This window comes from Pyrus communis, chromosome 6, assembly GCF_041283825.1.
Source record: "Pyrus communis isolate YQ-2024b chromosome 6, ASM4128382v1, whole genome shotgun sequence".
Lineage (NCBI taxonomy): Eukaryota > Viridiplantae > Streptophyta > Magnoliopsida > Rosales > Rosaceae > Pyrus > Pyrus communis.
In genome coordinates, this window is record NC_142570.1 from 10,016,154 (window position 1) to 10,036,956 (window position 20,803).

The 20,803-nt window shown below is 36.2% G+C and overlaps 2 protein-coding genes and 2 long non-coding RNA genes across 4 annotated transcripts; 2 read left to right on the forward strand and 2 right to left on the reverse strand.

The window, feature by feature from the left end:
* Positions 1-201: 201 nt before the first annotated feature.
* Positions 202-4,621, forward strand: LOC137748106 (uncharacterized). The gene is made up of 5 exons (XM_088695171.1): positions 202-459; positions 625-1,327; positions 2,693-3,220; positions 3,620-4,419; positions 4,544-4,621. The coding sequence occupies exons 1-5, from the start codon at positions 202-204 to the stop codon at positions 4,619-4,621; spliced, it is 2,367 nt and encodes a 788-aa protein (XP_088551297.1).
* A 993-nt stretch (positions 4,622-5,614) lies between these two features.
* Positions 5,615-7,134, forward strand: LOC148696268 (uncharacterized). Its single transcript, XR_015963585.1, has 2 exons — positions 5,615-6,269; positions 6,420-7,134. It is a non-coding gene; the product is annotated as an uncharacterized LOC148696268 (long non-coding RNA).
* A 1,311-nt stretch (positions 7,135-8,445) lies between these two features.
* On the reverse strand, positions 8,446-9,822 carry LOC137711686 (heavy metal-associated isoprenylated plant protein 39). The gene is made up of 3 exons (XM_068450949.2): positions 9,631-9,822; positions 9,234-9,309; positions 8,446-8,981 (listed from the first exon to the last, which is right to left on the reverse strand). Exons 1-3 carry the CDS (start codon positions 9,634-9,636, stop codon positions 8,659-8,661), a joined length of 405 nt encoding a protein of 134 aa, XP_068307050.2. The 5' UTR covers positions 9,637-9,822; the 3' UTR covers positions 8,446-8,658.
* A 3,796-nt stretch (positions 9,823-13,618) lies between these two features.
* Positions 13,619-16,372, reverse strand: LOC148696269 (uncharacterized). Its single transcript, XR_015963586.1, has 2 exons — positions 14,349-16,372; positions 13,619-14,072 (listed from the first exon to the last, which is right to left on the reverse strand). It is a non-coding gene; the product is annotated as an uncharacterized LOC148696269 (long non-coding RNA).
* Positions 16,373-20,803: the final 4,431 nt, after the last annotated feature.

A 20,803-nucleotide genomic window follows, 5' to 3' on the forward strand; every position in this document is an offset into this window, starting at 1 on the left:
TCTGCTTGTCCTCACCTTTCTTTCGGCTTCTGTTTTCTTTTCCCTTCTTCCGCTCATTTATATGAGCTTTCCTTGTACTTGGTTTTACATAATACAAAATATAGACATTCAAAATTCAATATGGTATCAGAGCAGTGACCCTAACCGGCCTGTCTCTGTGATGTTCTCTTGAGAGATTTGTGAGCTTCTTGTCCTTCAATCATGGCTGAAGAAAGCTTAGTAAATTTGGAAGGAGACGGCTTTCATGCTACTCCACCATCACCACACTCAGATATTGATATCAACCCAAATCAACGTCTTAGTTCTGTCTTGCTAAATGAGTTTAACTATCTTCCATGGGAGAGAGCAGTTTCTCTTGCTCTGGGAGGACGATCAAAACTTGGTTATGTTAATGGTGCTATTCCAATGCCTGAGACTACCTCACCGGAGTATGATGCTTGGCTATGCAAAGACCAGTTGGTCATGTCGTGGCTACTCAATTCCATGGATCGTAAGATTGCAGAAATTTTTAGCTATGCTGAATCCTCCATGACTCTTTGGAAAAATCTCAAGGAAATGTATGGAAATCAGAACAATGTGGCTAGAGTGTTTCAGTTAAAAAAGGACATTGCTGGTTTGCAATAGGAAGGGAAGCCATTTGTGCAACATCTTGGAAAGCTGACCACTATGTGGAACGAGCTGAATGTGTATCGACCACACACCATCGACGCTGCTGTGCTAACTAAAAGAGCCGAGGAAGACAAAATAATCCAACTCTTAGCAAGCCTGAGTCCTGAATTCGAAGATCTTCGAAGTCATATCCTCATGAATCCCGACCTGCCTTCTTTTTCAAGTGTGTGTGCCACAATTCAAAGAGAAGAGGTTCGAAGGAAAGTCATGACCTTGGACATGAAGGCAAATATACCAGAAGCTAGGGCTTACTTCTCTAACCAAAAACTTGGTGAGGAAAGAGGCTACAAAGGAAAGAAAACTGGCTTAAAATGTAGCCATTGTGATGCTGGTGGGCACTCAAGAGATCGATGCTGGATTCTTCATCCAGAGTTAAAACCAAAGTTTCCTAGGGATAACAAAGGTGTCTCGAAAGGCTCGTACAACCCTTCTTACAAGGCAAATCATGTTGCCACAACTTCTTCTGATGGAGCACTGAAGTTCACCACTAATTCAGCTGCACCGATCAACGAGTTTGCTATGTTTCTTCACAAGAAACAAGGTCTTGGAGATAGTGAAGGACCACTAAATCAGTGTGACAACAATCAAACTACACTACTAGGACAGTTTGCTGGCTTCCTGGCTGGAAATGAAGGCGTGGTACAAAGGGACATCCCAGGTATCTTACACTCCTTCTCAACTGCTCTCAACATTGGTAATGTGCATGATTATTGGATTATAGATTCTGGATCCACTGATCATATGACTAACAAGTCTACAAACTTGCATAAATTTGAAAAATTTTCTATTCCATCCCAAGTGTCAGTTGCCAATGGAAAAAATGCTATGGTTGTGGGAAAAGGAAAAATACATTTGATCTCAAGTGATGTCGAGTCTGAGGCTCTTTATGTTCCCTCATTCCGTTTTCAACTTTTATCTGTTAGCAAGATCACAAACTCATTAAATTGTCTTGCCATTTTCTCTCCCAAAAATGTGATCTTTCAGGATGTAGTCACCAAGAAGACGATTGGTGAAGGATTTTTCTTAAATGGTCTCTACTATCTTTCCAAGCATATTTAAGTTCCCAAGGGTTTTCAAGTCACTTCAAGCTTAGCTCAAGAACAACAACTTTGGCACCAACGTCTAGCACATCCTTCTGAAAAAGTTCTATCCACCTTGTTCCCAAATATGTGCAAAGTTACAAGTCCTTGTGATGTTTGTCATTTTTCTAAGTTTACTAGATTACCATTTACTTCCTCTTTGTCTAGGGCTAGTAACCCTTTTGAAATTGTGCATTCCGATGTTTGGGGACCAACTATAGAGTCTTTTGATGGATACAAATATTTTGTAACTTTTGTGGATGATTTCACAAGGATTACTTGGTTGTATCTTTTCAAATTTAAAAGTGAAGTGATGGAAGTTTTTCAAGATTTTCATAGACTTGTGCCCACCCAATTTGCTTCAAAAATTCATATTTTACGATCAGATAACGGCACAGAATATATGTCTCATAACATGTCACACTACTTGAGCACGCATGGTATATTACACCAAACAAGCTGTGTTGGAACACCTCAACAAAATGGGGTGGCCGAGAGGAAGAATAGAGATCTACTTGAGAAGACTAGAGCTCTTATGTTTCACATGAATGTGCCTAAGAAGTTTTGGTCTCAAGGAGTCCTTACTGCGGCATATCTCATCAATAGATTGCCTAGTAAAGTGTTGAATTTTAAATCACCTTATGAGGTCTTGAAAAATAGAAAGATCAACTTTTCCCATTTGAGAGTCTTTGGGTGTACATGCTTTGTTCACATTCAAACTCAAAATCGTGACAAGCTAGACCCAAGGGCTGCCAAATGTGTCTTTCTAGGTTATTCATCTACCCAAAAAGGTTACAAGTGCTATAATTCAACAACTAGAAAAATGGTTGTTTCAAGGGATGTTAAATTTGAAGAACATGTTCCTTACTTCTCACAATCACTGGATTACTCTAGACAGGGGGAGCATTTGATGGACTTATTTCCTTTTCCATATCCAAACGGAGAAGATGCAACATGCACTCCTAGTGATCATGTGCCGGATGATGTTAACCTTCACTCGGTGGAACATCTTGAAGATGAAAACCCTTCCTCATCAGAGATTCACACTGCACCCTCCAGTGATCCTTCCAACCATGATGTTGTTCAAATACCTGTAGTTCAATCTCCTACAGTTCGTCGCAATCCTGCACGAGAGAGGAAACTTCCATCCAAGTTGCATGATTATGTGACCTACACTGCCAGGTATCCCGTGACTGATGTTATTGATTATAGCAAAGTCTCATCTTCTTTTGCTACATTCCTAAGTGCCATTAATGAAGCTCGAGAACCTCAAAGTTTTCAAGAAGCCAATCTTCACAGTGAGTGGAGAAATGCTATGGCAGAGGAGCTTCAAGCCCTCCATGAAAATAACACATGGACTATAGTGAAACTTCCAAAAGGAAAGAAGGCAGTGGGGAGTCGTTGGGTGTACAAAACTAAGTTTCATTTAGATGGCACAATCGAAAGGAATAAGGCTCGCTTGGTTGCTCGAGGTTTTACACAAACCTATGGCGTCGATTATAAAGAAACATTTGCTCCGGTGGCAAAAATGAACACTGTTAGAGTATTGTTGTCGGTTGCAATTAACAATGCATGGCCTCTCTTTCAAATGGATGTTAAAAATGCTTTCATGCATGGTGAACTTGAAGAAGAGGTTTACATGAAGCTACCCCCAGGTCATCCTCAATCAAACAATCCAGAAATGGTGTGCAAACTCCATAAATCCATTTATGGTCTCAAGCAAAGTCCACGTGCATGGTATGCCAAGCTCAGTCATGTTCTGGAAAGGATTGGTTTTTGTCAAAGTATTGCAGATTCTTCCCTATTTGTTCGTTCCAGCTTAGTGGGTAAACTAGTTGTGCTCATTTATGTTGATGATCTAATTGTGACAGGTGATAATATGTCAGAGATTAATGCTCTTAAACAGTATCTCAACAACAAGTTTGCTATCAAGGATCTTGGCACTCTCAAATACTTTCTGGGCATCGAGATGGCACACTCTCACAAGGGTTTCTTCCTCAACCAACGCAAGTATGTCATGGATCTTCTTCACGAAGCAAAAATGACAGATTGCAAGCCTGCTCGTACCCCCTTGGATAGCAACTTGAAGCTAAAAACTCACGGTGATCCAGTTCCCAATTTAAGTTACTATCAAAGAATGGTTTGCAAACTCATTTATCTGACTATCACACGTCCTGATATATCATATGCTGTCAGCATTGTTAGCCAGTTTATGCACTCTCCAAGCATGGATCATTTGAAGATTGTTCATCGTGTGCTACGTTATCTTAAGGGTTCCATTGGTAGAGGAATTCTTATGCGCAACAATAGTCACACTCAGATCTCAGGCTATACCGATGCTGACTGGGCAGGCAATTCTCTCGATCGCAAGTCTACCACTGGGTTTTGTACGTTTGTGGGAGGCAACCTAGTTACCTGGAAAAGCAAGAAACAAAGTGTTGTTGCACGCTCTAGTGCAGAGGCAGAGTATCGTGCTATGGCGTCCACTGCTTGTGAACTTATTTGGCTCAAAAGCCTTCTGTTGACTTTAGGTTTTCCTCATCAACAACCCATGTCCCTACACTGTGATAATCAGGCCGCGATGCACATTGCATCGAATCCTGTATTCCATGAGCGAACTAAACATATTGAAGCTGATTGTCACTACGTCAGAAATCAAGTTCAGTCCAAGGTGATCGACACTCACTACACGCGCAGTCATGATCAACTTGCGGATATTTTCACAAAAGGATTACCCTCTGCTGATTTTCAACGTCTTTTGTTCAAGCTTGGATCAATTAATCCCTTTGATCCAGCTTGAGGGGGAGTATTGGAAGAAAGCATGGGTATATGGTGATGGGTGTATAGTGACAGAAAGCATGGGTGTATGGTGACCTTTACTTTTCCATGTTTTCCTCACCTTTACTTTTTCATGTTTTCTACTTGTCCTCACCTTTCTTTCGGCTTTTGTTTTCTTTTCCCTTCTTCTGCTCATTTATATGAGCTTTCCTTGTACTTGGTTTTACATAATACAAAATATAGACATTCAAAATTCAATACTAAAATTCAAAAAAAATTGAACTTTAACAGAACCATTTCAGATCAGTTAGCTAAAAGAAATACTACCAAACTATAATAAGTGACTAGAAATAATAAAAGTTCAACTTAAAAGATCTGAAAATATATATCACTAATATTGGAAAAATAAATTAAATAGTTCGTAGCCCTTTATTAATAGTAAGGGTGTGCTTGTTGTATCGGACTATTTCGGATTAGATTAGCTTTATGTACTAAGCTGAACTGATTTAAAATAAATTAAACTAGAATAGCTTAAAGAAACATTTGATATAATGTCGGACTAAAAAAAATAATAATAATAAAAACAAGTCGTCCGTTTGTAGTATATTGTTGAGCACTCTTCTTCTTTGCTTCTCTTAGTCTCCCACTTCCACAACTCTTCCCCTTCCCCTTTCACTTCCGCTTCTCTTCATTCGCCAAGTTTATGTCAATTCCCCACCTCACGCTCTCCCAGAATCTGATTCCTACTCCAATCCCCGCCCTCCCACCCACATCAAAAACCCCAAAACACCTCGTGCTACCTTATCGCAATGATGATGCTCAGAGTTTGCAGCAGAGACGACCTCGAACGAGTCACAGTGGAGAACCCGCAGCGCACCACCGCGTCGAAACTCAAATCCAAACCCAGGAAGAAATCGCCCGATTCACCGACGTGGCCAATCCCAGCACACCTCTTACAGCGCTGAATCTTGCAGAGGGGTCTATTGTTTACTTGGCTTACGACGGCGAGCACACCGTCGCTGGGCCGACTTTCCACCCGGTGGGCTCCTTTGGGAGGAAGATGACCATGACGAAGCGAAGCAGACGAGGTTTGCTAGCGAAGCATTTAGTCTACACACGTCTTATTTAATTCCACTAAAGCTAGTCCATGCGTGTAACAACACATACGAGGCTACGTAATCCAGTACAAACCAGTGAAAGCCAATAATAACAAACAATCGCACCCTAATAGATTTGTCAAAGAACAATTAATATATTTCAAGCCGGCAGGTTCGAGTAGAGGATTACAATATCATCTCCGCCCTTCCCCGAACACCAAATTAATCTTCACACCCAACTGAGTTTTTAGGATGGCACTATTGTTCTATAGTGTCCGGACGAATTTGCCCTTCAGCTTCTTCTTGATTGTATGTTTTTATCCTCCTTTGCACGGTGAAAGGACGACTTTGCCGTTGATGGCCACGCGTTCTTCATCGATAGCCTTTCCTGCAATCGGTTTTTTTCTTTTTCTGCCCCGCGTCTACGCGTGTTGGTCATCGCGAATAGGAAAGCGGTGGAAAAGCCCAAATCTTCAACCTCTCCTCTTTCTGCAACACAAAATCCATGGCCTCCTTCAAGCCCTCTATTCCCCCCCACCAGTGACTCTTCTACCTCCGGCGAGGTCCATGTTACCATGGGTCCCATGTTCGCCGGCAAAACCACTGCCCTACTCCGCCGGATCAAGTTAGAGGGCAACAGCGGCAGGTAAATTTTAAATTTTTGGTTAAAGCCAAGTTTGATTTTTGAAGATTTTGGGTAGAGATTAAAGCTTTGTGTAAGGTCGTGTTAAATCGGTACTGAATTTCCCTTAAATTTAATACTTTATTTATTTGTTATTATTATTTTTATGTGTAGGAATGTGACGCACGACGGGGTGAAGTTTCCGTGCTGGCCGTTGTCTGATCTGTCGTCGTTTCGTGTTCAATCTTTGTTGGGTTTATGTCAATTCTTATCTTCTTATTTATTTAATAATTATTTGGGCTATTGTTTTACTAAAGTAAAACAATAGCCCAAACAATAGCCCATGTTGCCTTCGAATGATCACTTTCATTTTATTCTTTATTTTGGTTTTTGACAGATTACATCAGATTTTTTTTGTTGTTTATTTGATGAAGTTCTCGATTGTCCATTTATGCTTCTATTTAGAAGATTGGGGTGGTAGAGATTTATGGGCTGTTTTCGAACAACATTCATTTCTTGCAAGACCGCATTAAGAAGCATTTTTTCAGTCGCACATTATGGCAGCATTTTGTTTTGATTTGTAAACAAACTATATGCTTTATCTTTGTCTTGGGTTACAGTATAACGTTTGGCGATTACAAATGGGTTACAGTATAACGTTTGGCGATTGAATTTGTAAGAGGTTTTGCAATTTTTTCACAAGCTTGCCATTCTTGCCGGATGCTTAAGTATTGTGTCTTCTACTTTTCTGTTTGCTTTTTTTTCTTTGTTTTTCACGAATGGAGTGGGCTGATTACTATAATGTGATGACAAAATACGATCTGCAAATTAATTGTTTCTTATAGCATGTATATCCATATATAGCAAGCAAAGGATCACTTCATTGGTTCTTAGGTACTGTACCGTTATTTTAGTTACTTTGTGTAGGAACTATTTATGCATGTTCCGACTATAATACATTGTCCCCGCAGCGAAGCATGGACACATTTTCTAGTTAGGGACTAATCTCCGCAAAGATCCGAACCCATGGAAAATTATTGTTAATTGAGCCGTCCCGGTCTGAATAAATAGAAAAAGACGTTGAAGTTGATCCAATCGCGGTCAAAAAACTGACCCATTAACTTGTTTGAAAAGCTATGGGCCATCGCACCATATGGTCTATGACCCTTGTGATCAACTACGTTCTTTTTTCTCTTGTTGGTGTGAAAATATTTAATTAATTTTCTTAACAATAAATTACATAATTAGAAATTGAACACCCTAACCATAAGAAGGTTTCAACAACTTCAATATCAAGTAAGGGAAACAACAAATTACATAAAATCAGCGAGCAACCCAAATATTTAACATTTCTCGTGAAACCAAGAAACACCAAAAACAATTGAAATATTTTAAATTGGTTGCAGTGGATGAGGAACAGACAGACATTTTATAGCTTTTATAAGTATTTTCCAAAAGCACTGTTAAGTTTTGGCCTCTTTTTCAAAGTTCTTATGTACAGTTTTTCAGGATACGACTCGTGTCTCACAATTGTTGTAGTGGCACTACAATTGAATTAATACTCTAATTAAAAAGCCTAAATTTTGTATGTGTAGTCACACATCAACATGATCCGACTCCATAGATTAAAGGATATCTTCTTCTAGTTCTACAAGTCCCAACAGGATCCTCTTCGGATCCTTTTGGTGGGGATCTTGGTGATCTGTGAATCGTGTTCGTTCATCGTATATCGTGCGGTCAGTTTTTATAAAGCACTATTTGTGTTTAATTTTAAATAAAAATATTTATAATATTTATAATTCCTAGAAGTCAATGTGTGTGCCATTGCCTCTTTCTTTCATTTTCTTCTGGTGAGCTGAATTGTTTGCCACTTATTTTTTTTCTTCTATTAAACAATGGGATCGTGCATCTAACAAATTTCCATAAACTATTCCAATATTATAAATACATCATTCTCCCTATGGATTTCAAATAAAAGATTTATGAACTTGTCAAAGAAAAACTAAATTAATTCCCACTGGCCCAGATGATGAATAATCATGTAATTTTTTATTGCAGTCCAAAAAATTTCATCCACAAGTAATCATGTTAAGTAGCAGAAGTTAACAGATCAAAACAACCCAAATCAAACATGAATTTGATAGAAGTTAGGTAAGTAATTAGCTGTGGATTTAACTTTAATCTAAAATAAGAATTCAAATTGTAGCAAACTTGAAAACCCCATTTGAATTTTACTACCAAAATGCTTGAAATCTCAAAGTTCAGACACTTACTTTTCAAGCTACTTGCACCATATAAACATACCACAAACTTTTCTTTGGCTGGCCTCCAATTGGTTCCATAACATGATTAGAAATTAAAATTCAGATGGCCTTACCAAAAATACATGATCAAACCGCTAATCATCAATTAATTAACAGATAACGCAGGAATTAGGGTTTTCTTCAGCACTTTGGACATGGTAGTACTTGGTCATGTGAGGATTGTATGCTTGGTAGGCTTTGACAAGTTCAGCAACTGGATCAGCCTTCTTCTTATCATCTTCTTTCTTGCCTTCATCTTTTTTGGCAGCCCCTCCATCTTTCTTATCATCCTTCTTTTCTTCCTTTGCTGGCCCAACTGTTAGAATGTCTGTGTACCACCCTTTTCTCAGTTTGGCCACGACATCCACCGGGTCAACGTCGCCGATCACTGTTAGTTTCCTCTCCTTCATGTCCATAGCAATTGAGTCAATGCCTGCAAAATTTATACAAGTGAGGGAAGAAAAAGTCAATAAGTGCATGAAATATTAATATTATGATTCAACAAAGCCTATGATTGTTATTTATTTTTTTTAAAAAAATTCTCGGTGATAATATCCCGGATGGATGCTCGAATAGGTGCGGATAAATGAAAGAATTCAGAAATCACTTTTTTATTATTATTTTCTAAGTTTTTCATGGAGGCAAATTGAACTAACATATGCTATATATAGTTGATCGTTGATACCTGAAAGGCTAGAGACTGCTTTCAAGGCCTTTCGCTTTTCCTTGTCATCGTGTAAATCCAATTTCAGTACAACTTTCTGCAGAAAGAAAATGGACATTCATCATTAAAATCTGAAATCAGTCACTAAAATCAGAAGTACAAGAAGGATAAAAAAAGTTCAGAAATCTAAGCATGAAATAACAGCCGAAAACAATTGAGAAGATGATTTTATTTTCTGTCTGAAAGGGCAAAAAGGAAGGTTTTTGAAACTTAAACTAAACTATCTGATAATATTCTTATCAACCCAATAATCCTTGAAAGAAAATAAATACAAAAAAACAGAGTTGCAGGAAATTTTCACAAACAAAGAAACTTTAGTATATAAATTGGATTAGAGCGCCAGAGTGAGAAATTACACCTTCATTTCAATCGGGCCTGAAGCTCTGACCAGGAATAATAAAATACTAACAAAAACTAATCAAAAGTAGTTTTTATGCCGAGAATCGAAGGGTTTTGGAGGAGGAAGAAGAATAAGAAGAAGGGAGGAATTTGCAGAGTTTTCCTTGAAGAAGACTAGTCTCTGTGGAAGACGGACAGACTTATAATTAAGCCAAAGCCTGCCCAAGGGTTTTATAAATCCAAGATGTCAAGTCAAACACTTGAAGTCAAAGTTGGGGATGTGATTTTAAGTTTAAGGCCTTGCCTTGTTGGACAAGGAACCAATCAGTCGTGGATCATGGATGTATTACAAAGCTTTGGTGAGTCACTCGTTTTTACTTTATTGTTTTTGTTTCCTTACATTGTACGTTTGGTTCAGGTAGCAATGGATTGTTGTTACTTTGGCTTTCTCGGACTGAACATTAATTGATTTCTTTACGTGCAAATCACAGTTTAACACATGTATAAATTTAGCAATTGATATTATAAAAGAAATTTCTTTGGACATATATGAAAGTGTGCTTTACAGATGCCGAGAGATGTTTGGTTCCAAGGGGCTAAGTATTCTCTTTTTGGGAATTTACCAGAGTAAATTGTAGCAATGATCACTCAACTAAAAATTCATTACCATTAGTCCCTCAACCATCAAAACGTGTAGTTATGGTCATTTTCGTCTACTCCATCAAAATTCTATCAAAATAAGTTATGTTGGAAGGACAATTGCTATAATTGGGTTGAAATTGAGAGATCATTGCTCCAATTGGATTAAAGTTGAAAGACCATTTCTTCAGTTGGATTAAAGTTGAGGGACCATTAATACAATTTTTCTTATTTGATTTTCTATATTTGCCCCTTGATTCAGCCTCACGTGCAAGTCACGTGATTCATTTTGACGGAAGTACTAACGGAGTTGACGAAAATGACCATAACTGCACGTTTTGATGAGTAGAGGGACCATTGTTAATGAAGTTTTAGTTGAGGGATCATTGCTCTAATTGAGTTAAAGTTGAAAGACCATGACTACTCAACTTACAAATCTATGTATCACTATGTAACTTTTTATTACCACTTTTTGAATTCAACACTGCATACCGTATTACTTATGTATTACTTATACATTACAGTTTGACATATACATATATAAGCCTAATTCAATAAAATCACAAAAAAAAAAAAAAGTAAATAAATAAATATTATACACACATCAAATTGTGATTAGTATGCAAGTAATAATGACTACTTTGAACTTTGAGACTTTGTATTCCAAAGAACCCAATTCCTATTACTGTTACTATTTTTCGTTTCTGAAGATTTCATTAACTTCGTAATTTCCCTAAAAAAAAAAAAACTTTTGGAAGCGTTCCCAAATTCAATTGTTTGCTGCAATAATGATTACTTTTAGACTTCATAATTTTTCAAATAGAAATGTTAAGAAAATTCTCTTAAAAGTGAGATTTTTTATGAACTCATTTTTTTTGCAGAGTATTTTATAACTTTGACAAGGAAATTAATATTAAAATGTAAGATGGCAAAGAACCTATAAAAAGTCACATTTTGAAAGTCTCTTTAGCATTTCTCTTTCCCAATAAAAAGTCATTTTACCTTCTTCCTTGAAAATTTGAAGTACCCTTGAAAATAACCAGTAGTACTTACATACTAATCACAGTTTAACGTGTGTATATAAAAAAAAACATTTGTGGTTTTAATGAATGGAGTTCAAACTGAAATGATATATGCAACTTCCCAAAAGTATCTTCAGAAACGAAATATAAACCCACTTTCCTTGGGATCATATCAATATGTAACTTCCTATTACTTTTTTTTTTTTTTTTTTCATTTCTGAAGATCTCAGCGTTATTATTATCGTTTTTTCTATTTCTGGTTTCATTATTGCAGCCAGCAATTCAATTTGGGAACTCCCTAAAGTGCTATAGGTGGTCCTCATCATGCATGGTGTTCTCTATTGTTATTTTGGCTTTTTCCTTAATTTTGTGCTTATATATAAAAGTAAATGTTTACGAAGGGCGGCAAGAACCTCACAAAATTGATTACATATAAAAAAAAATATCAATAATTCCAAGTAGGAGGTCCTTTCTTTTCTTAAACAGTGGTTAAGATTATGAATCTATGATACGTTCAGAGTCGGATTGCTGTTTGTATCAAGTCTCACTTATTAAGTTCAATGTTAACCTCACCTAATTTGATCTAATTAGTATTACTCTAATATTATATACATCACATTAATTGACCAAGTCACATTTTTTTTTAAGGGAATTTTAACGAAAAACTCCCTAACTGTTCACATTAACGAAAAATCATATTTTTACACTAAAAAATCAATCTTGATACTATTCAATTTACCCTTTATTTTGTCATTATCGTTAAGACTTAAAGTTTTCAAACCTTTTTCATTAGTTTTTTTTTTTAATTTTTTTATTTAAAGAACGAGCCTTACTTGCACGGTTTGGTTCCGCATAAGTGAAATGTCCAATCTTAATTAGAAAAATAGAAATAAGTTCAAATGATAAAAGAGATATGTTAGTGTCAAGCGTCAGTGCAAAAGTGACTCAGAGTTATACAATAGTAATGGTTCATAATAATCATATTAATATGTAAGAGGTGGTTGTGGTTCGTTAATCAAATCATAAACTTGTTTAGTTCTAAATCTTTATGCTCCGTCACTTAATACTGCGTTCTAGTAATATTCCTATATGCTTTCCGAAAACACTTAGGTATGACTAATTCATAGTTGATAACTTAATGAGCCATTTGAAGCAAATTTTAAAACCTAACTTGGTTGACAGAGAAATGATGAAAATGACAAGTCAATATATAGGAATTTCTTAAGTGAGAAACTAGGACATTTTATTGTGTTACAGAAAAACTAGGACATTGAAAACTGGGGGAAGAACAAGTCTCTTCTGCCACAACAACTTTAATGAAACTTCCACCAAAGAAATTTTCCCCATAAGATGATTAAATATTGACTCCCAAAATTATATTGAATTTGTTAATTAAATCAGCAATTGGGATATCGATGGCGAGTGTCATCTGTTAATCGTGTAATATTGCAGAAAAGGAAACAGAGTTTTAGAGGGAGAAATTAGGTAGAGAGAAGCTGAACCAAGATGAAGATAGTTCTGTATTTCTGGATGAAGAAGTTACAACAATATTACCTTCTCTAACTGATTCCAAACAAGCACTACTATCAACTAGAACAGCCTCTAGCATCTAGTGACACATGTCATTATCTTAACCGTCCATTTATACTTCCAACATCATCTACTCCACATTTCTTTTATATATATTTTTCCAAATTTCTTTTATACTTTTCAATAATTTAACATAATTTCTTTTATGACTTTTAATTATCTTATCCTCAGACCCAAAAAAATAATTATTATGTCCCATTCTCATTCGGGTTTTTCTTTTTTTTTTTTTTTTTTTTTTTGAAACATTACAATATTCATTGAAGTAGAGAAACGTACAAGCAAAGAGGATATGGTGTATAATGGACCTTGATAAAAACTTTGTCGAGAATTTCAATCCGATCTAAATTAAAAAACTAGAACGCCAACGTTTCCACATCCATCATAAGCACGGATGTCATCTGCCAGACCAGTTTCATCAACATTTAAGAATAATAGTTGTGGTTATATTTTAATAACTGCAAACAATTCAATTAAAAAAACTACATTTCAATTAAACTAAGCGGCCATAATTTAATTTATTGTAGTTATGCTAAACTCAGTTTTCTTTTTGTCGAAGGGTTGAAATTTTATTAAAATCAAATAGAAAAAATTACGTCAGTTGCGGGACCATGAAATAGCTAATCAATTAGAAATGTTAACTTTAATGTTCAATTTTAGGAAGAGTACGTAATTATGGATCAATCATGTAACTATACTAATATTGTTGAACTTGATTCATTACTGAATTTTTAATTCTATATTATAATCCTTATGTATAAATAACTTCCAAAATTGTTTGATTAATTTCATCCAACTATTAATACGAGTAATTTGATCAAGTTACATAAATTACAGCAAAAATACTGTTGGTAAAGAACAGTGACTGACAAATAGCCCCATAACAATGGAAACTCACACCGCTCTCCATCTCTGTACTTCCGAAAGGCATCGCTGCACCAACTACCGTAAATTTCACCAAAGTGAAATGAAGATTGACGACGTGGAAGAAGCTTTTATTCCCTACTGAAACATCGGAGTGTACAAATGTGAAACTCTGTGTTATGATTGACAGTACATAAACAAGCTGCACTCTTCCTTGCTAAACCGCAGCTTCAACCTACAACGATGACCGGACAATGTCCAGTGTCTCATCAACTGACGATGCATTCTGAAGCTTGGCTTTGTCGATAATAGGCTGGCTCCTTGCAAGTTTCGGAAGGAGTTGAAATTCCTATACAATACAACATGAAATGTCAGGAATCGCAATGCCCGAAAAATACATCACACCAAAATATACATTTACATTTTACATTGTAATTATTGAAAGTGCGGTAGTTGAGTCATAATATTAGCAAAATTTTACAAAAAAATTCACATACCCCTTGAAAACTAAATCATGAATCTGTTTCCTATTATCATGACTTCTCTATCTATAATGCTATATAAGATATTGGACTTCACTGTAAAACTTTGGGAAAGCTAAGAAGTAAAACAAAACAGAGAGTACCTCGGGACTTCCACTCTCAAGAAGAACACCTTTCAATTTACCTAAAGCGGATCAAGAATAAACTTAGCATGTACATATGCAGAGAATGACACATATCAACACAACAAATATTCTTACACATTAAGTAATCTCGAGAGAGAAGTTAGAGAAAGAAAGAGCTGTGAAAAATGTAGTGATATTTCATCAACTATCAATTGTAATAATTACACCTTATAACAACCTTAAGGCATATCTTCACTAATCTACTGACACATGTCAAAATCCTAGCTATCCATTCCATTAGACAATCTATCGTCCTCCCTCAATCGCATGTTGGGACCAACCAAGCATGAGATTGGAAAAATTAAACCGAAACTGTGGAGAACACAACCCTTTTGTAAACATATCTGCATATTGATGACTAGAACTAACAAACTATAACATAATGGTGCCTTGTTGGACTTTTTCACGCACAAAATGGTAGTCAATTTAAATATGTTTTGACTTGGAATGGAAGACTAGATTAGCAATTAGTATCATAGTTGAAATATTATCACAATGTAGAAAATGAATGTTAGAATGTGGCAAATGAAGATTGTTAAGCAATTGTTGAATCCATACCACTTTTGCAGTAGCAGTGGCTATAGCCCTATACTCTACCTTTGTAGAAAACCTGCTCACAATATGTTGTTTCTTGAAACTCAATAGGATTTGAACCAATGAACACCACAAACCAGTTGTTGACCGGCGATCATAGGGATCACCAGCCCAATCATCATCTGTTTATGCTTTCAAATGAAGTGAACTATGTGTAAACACAAACCTAAGTCCATAGAACCCTTGAGATATCTCAATATGCACTTAATTGTAGCAAAGTGCGTTTGAAGATGTGAGTGCATAAATTAGTAGACTTGGTTCATTGAGAAGGCTATATCTAGCCTAGTGGTGAGATATTGCAGGGCACCTACAAGACTTCTGCAAGTTGTTGGATTTGAAACAGGAGGACTACCATAAGTCAATGGTTTCTAATTAGGATGGCAGGGAGTAAGACATGGTTTGCAACCTTCCATATTAGTCTTCTGTAACAATTCCTTCAGATACTTGTTTTGATGAACAAAAAGACCTATTGACTAATACTTAATTTGTAACCCAAGGAAAAAAAATGTAAAATACAAGATTTTTCTTATCAAACTCCTTGTTAACATGAGAAATCACAGATTGAACAACCACATCATTATCACCACTTAGGATGATATCATCCACATAGAGCAGAAGAACAACAATGGAGTTACCAGTGGACTTAACAAACAAAGAAGGGTATGCATAGGATGTCTTGAACCCTAATTGAAGAATAAACTTAGAAAATCTCTCATTTTAAGCTCATGGGGCTTGTTTGAGACCATACAAAGATTTTTCTAGCTTGCAAACATACTCAGGATGTAGGTTATTGACAAAACCTTAAGGCTAAGACATACAGATTTCTTCTTCAAGAAAACCGTTCAAGAAGGCATTCTTAACATCTAACTACTTGAGTTTCCAACCAAAAGAAACAACCAATGCTGAAATCAACCTAACAAGTGTAGGTTTCACAACCAAACTAAAGGTATCATAATAGTCTAATCCAACTTCTTGAGAGAACCTTTTGGCTACTAACCTAGCCTTATATCTTGCCACTGACACATCTAAGTTTTTCTTTATTTTATAAATCCACTTACATCTGACAAGATTCTTGTTTGGAGGCAAAGAAACAAGTTTCCATGTTTGTTGTTGTAGAAGGGCTTCCATTTTTTTCATTCATGCCAGCTTGCCACTGCATAGACTTAGAAGCAACTTGCAAAATATGTGGTTCTTTGAGAGAAACAGAATCAGAGGACTGTTGGGCAACATAAGCTTTTTTTTTAAGATGCCCGACTTAACCTGGTTTGCATTGGATGAAGATCTGCAACCTGAGAAGTAGTAACATCTAGGTTCTCCTCAGTGTGTATAATTGAATCAACCAAAGACTGTGATGATACATAATTCCTTGTTGGAGAAGCAACTGGATCATATGTGCTAGAACCATTTGATGAAGAACAGACAAAGTCACATTGTTGTTGTGATGAAATGTTGGATTGAGTAACATGAGATCTAGTAGCATTGGCGTGGTGATCGTTACCATGCTGGACGAGATCAATATTGAGTAACATGAGATCTAGGTACAGACACATTACATTCATTTAATGCAGTTGACACTACTAGATTAGTTGGATGGCCTAATTTATAATGCCATAACTCAGAGAAGACTTTCTGACCAAGAAAAGCAGCAAGATAGTAAGCTGGAGAAGGAATGAACATTGAGGGTTTGAATATTGGAAGAGGATGCACATCATTTTTACTCAGTCCTTTGTAGAATATTTGACATGTGACCTTGTCCTGTATATAAATGTAAAATTCATCAACAGTACATTGACATTTTTTATCTTTACATAATTGATACATTGAACACAAGTGTTGTGATAACTGAGGCACATGCAACACAAATTTAAGATGAAAATTACGTTGTGGTGTAGAAATACAAGTATTGCCAATATTTGCATTTATTAAACCTTCACCAGTAGCACAAGTGACAGTCTCAGATGATGGATAACGAACTAACTCTTGTAAATTTGAGATATTATAGGTAATATGGTTTGTAGCACCAGAATTGACCAACCAAATTTTTTTGTTAAGGTGCTAAAAGAGAGGCCACGATACTAGCATTCATAGCAACATGTGGTGATGGTTGTTAATATGAAGTTTAGTTGGTTGTTGTGGATATAGAGAATATTGTTGTGGAGATGAGGATTGTTGTGAAGGAGGCATCACAGTGGATCGATAATACTGAGGATACTGATAAGGTTATGGTGATGGCTAAGTGGAAGCATTATTTCGATCAAAGTAAGTGGTAGCAGTTGTTGTCTAGGAGTTGAGTACACAATTTGAGAACCAGATAAACCAAACTGTGATTGTGGAGAAGTCTGAGAACTAGAGTAAAACTTCTTCCCTTTCCCTTTGGATTTGAAATTATTGTCTCGAAAATTATTATAAGATGTAGATGTATTTTGAGTATTATAGGCAACTGGTGCAGGTAACATATGAGGATGTGAAAAACCTTGCAGAGATTGCATAGGTTACAGTGGTGGCATGACTTACATAGGTGACATAGACTGCATAGGCTGTATAGGCTGCAATGGTGGCATAGACTGCATTGGATGCTGAGTAAAACCATAAGGAGGCGTAACAAATGGCCTAGAAGATGACCCATATTCATACACTGTGACAAACCCATGTGAAATGTTGCAACCATTATCGGAACTTGTTTGGTAGTTTCATTTAAAGTAGATTCTTCAGCCTTTAAGTGAGAATGCAGTTCAGTAAAAAATACCAGATTTCTCTGCCCTTTATAACTGCCTTAATTGTATTGTATTCAGATGGAAGCCCTCTCAAAGCAACAATTACAATATCCTCAACTGATATTGTAACACCAATTGCAACCAACTGGTATATGAAATCTTTAATTCGCTGCAAGTATTGATCAATGTTTTATGGTCCTTTTTTAATGTTCTGTAAGTCAATCTTCATCTCGACAATACTAGTACGATTTTTACTAGCAAACCTCTTTCGCAAATTGTCCACATCTCCTTAGAACTTTGACAACCAATTATGCACGATAATGCAGAGGAAGATAAAGTTGTAGCAAGAAGAGTAATTAAAGCCTTGCCATGAATTTTCCACACTTTGTATGGATCAGAAATTGTCTAAGCATTGTCAACATTCTTATCTTCCGAATCAATTTCATCAAATTTCTCTGGACATAGAATACTTCCGTCAATGAAGCCCATGTACTATTTCCCTCCAATAACAAGTCCATTTGAAAATTTCAAGTAACATAATTAGAGTCGTCCAATTTCACAGTTACAGTGTTCCCCACACGTGGAATTAAAGACAAAATTGGTGACTAAGTAAGAGATAACAAGGTAGAATTCACTATTGTGGAGATCAAATTGCTTTAGTGCTAAGCAATCGGAAGAATCAACACAAAATTACAACAATGAACAAATGCAACAGTACATAGACTTGCAACAGTGAATAATCGCAACATAGAATTGCAATTAACAACCATACTTCAAGAACAACAATCAAGAATTGTAAGAAACAAGCACAACACAGAATCAAGAGCAATCCCCAACAAAGAAATGTTAAATACAACATCACGAATCATGTAATAATCAAGTAGATGAGGTGTGAGATAAGAGAACACCTCACAAGCGATGAAAATGTATAGACGAAATCACGCAACAACAAGCACCGACTTTGAAGGAAAAAAATCCCCAAATTCTAGGGTTTCAATCACCGATTGCAAAGAAAGGAGTAAGCATCGACCAAAAACACCAATGAACACGAATGATGATGTCACAACCAAAGAACAAAGGTAGCGGAAGCACAAGGATTGTCAACCGACGGCGGCGGCCATGGTCGGTTCCGATACCATATCAACCCTACAAGTATCCTTACACACTACACAATCCCAAGAGAGAATAGAGAAGTTAGAGAGAGAAAGAGTTGTGAAAAATGTAGTGATATTTCATTAACTGTCAATTGTAATAATTACAAGTATTTATAGTTTACGCCTTATAACAACTTTAAGACATCTCTTCACTAATCTACTGGCACATGTCATAATCCTAGCCATCCATTCCATTATACAATATGTCAACAGAAAGATGTGCATGTATGAAATAGATTATTTACCAAAATCTATCCAGAAAGTAGCAATCTTGGGATCAAAATTCCCAATTTCAATCGTCTCTCCAACTGTTCAATAAAATAACTCTGTGAACCACGAGAAAGGAATGAGTGAGATGATCCAAAAAAAATAAACTTAAAAATATAGATAAAAAGAATACAAGGTTAGAGATTCTTACTGTTGTCCCCAAAAAATTGTCACCAAATTTTTCTGGAGCTTCCTTCATTCTCAAATGTGGAGAGTCCAACTTATGTGTTAGTTTGTTCACTTACTAAAGCTTTAAGAGCAACTACATCCCTAAAAAATGAGTTGGCCCAAAGTCCATTTAATCCACCTAAATGAATAGTAATTGGCCAAATGCATCTACATCCCTAAAAAATGAGCTGGCCCAAAGTCTAGTCAATTCGTATTAAAATATTATTAATTTTTTAATAAAATAATAAAAAAATAATTTTATTTTTAATTTCGGATAGGATATTTAACCAATCATGTCAAGTCACGTGTCATTATTCGAAGGTACTATTTTTGTGGATAAATTTCCGATCAGATTTTGAACCAATTCCGTCGAAGATGATGGTTAGGTATTTATAGAAGAAAAATAAAATAAAATTTAGTTTTATTTTTTCTGTATTTTAAAACAAATTTTAATAATTTTTATTAAGTTAATTAATCCGAACCGTTGGATTTGAAAAAGAATGAAATCCAACAACCCAAAATTGGACACATGGCCAACAATAAGAATTTTGACATTTTTTAATGTTTTTTTGGCCAAAAATCTTGGACCATTAATCTAGGAATCGGACGGCCCAGATGTTGCCACGTCACTAGCTGTTGGGTTTGAAATTCAAACTTTTTTTACTGTTAGAAATCCAATGGTTCATAAAAACTAGCTGTTCGAAATCCATCGGCCAAAGACGTGCCACGTGGCCCATGTCCCGTGCCCCTTTAGTGAGCCTGTAGCGCAGGGCCCGCCGTCTGTTAGCTGTTGGGAACGCATGCTCACTCGCGTGTGTTTCCCACGTGCTTGACGCGAAAAAATAGCCTTCCTCACTCAGGCTGGTTCCTCACTCGGTCAATTTCGGGCCAGCTTACAAACTAGGGTGGACTTTGGGTTGGCCTATTTTTAGGGGTAGAGGGGTTTTTTTTGGATGCCAGTCTATTTTTTTAGGCTTTGGGCCAGCCTCTTAGAGAGAGCTAGAGTTGCTCTAACACAATGATGTGTAGATCGACGAGCATGATCCACATGTTTAACTCGTGCTACACTGTTATACATATGTTCAGAGCAAAACATAATTCTTTCAGAATTCAGATTGTGAAAGAATTTTCTGCTTGGTTTGACAAAAACATACATTCAGTGGAAACGCTGCAACATCTCCAACTACGAAGATTCTAGGTAAACTTGTCCGGAATAGACCACTAACCTACCTTCATGAAGTTTGTCTCAATACCTAGTTACACAACAACTGGATAACTTCAAAAAATAGAGTGATATAGGGCACGAAATAAAAGCGAAGAGGCAAAGTCACACATTTACAAATTTAGGCGAACAATGACATATTTTTTAAACGCCAAAGTAGATGTTCAGTAGCTTTGGTGGGGGAACTCATCAAATGTCTTGGGTACCATCAAAAGCATTTATAGGTTTTTTTATTTTATTTTTTTTTTTTTTTTTTTGATAAAGCATTTATAGGGACTTGGAAACCAATAAATT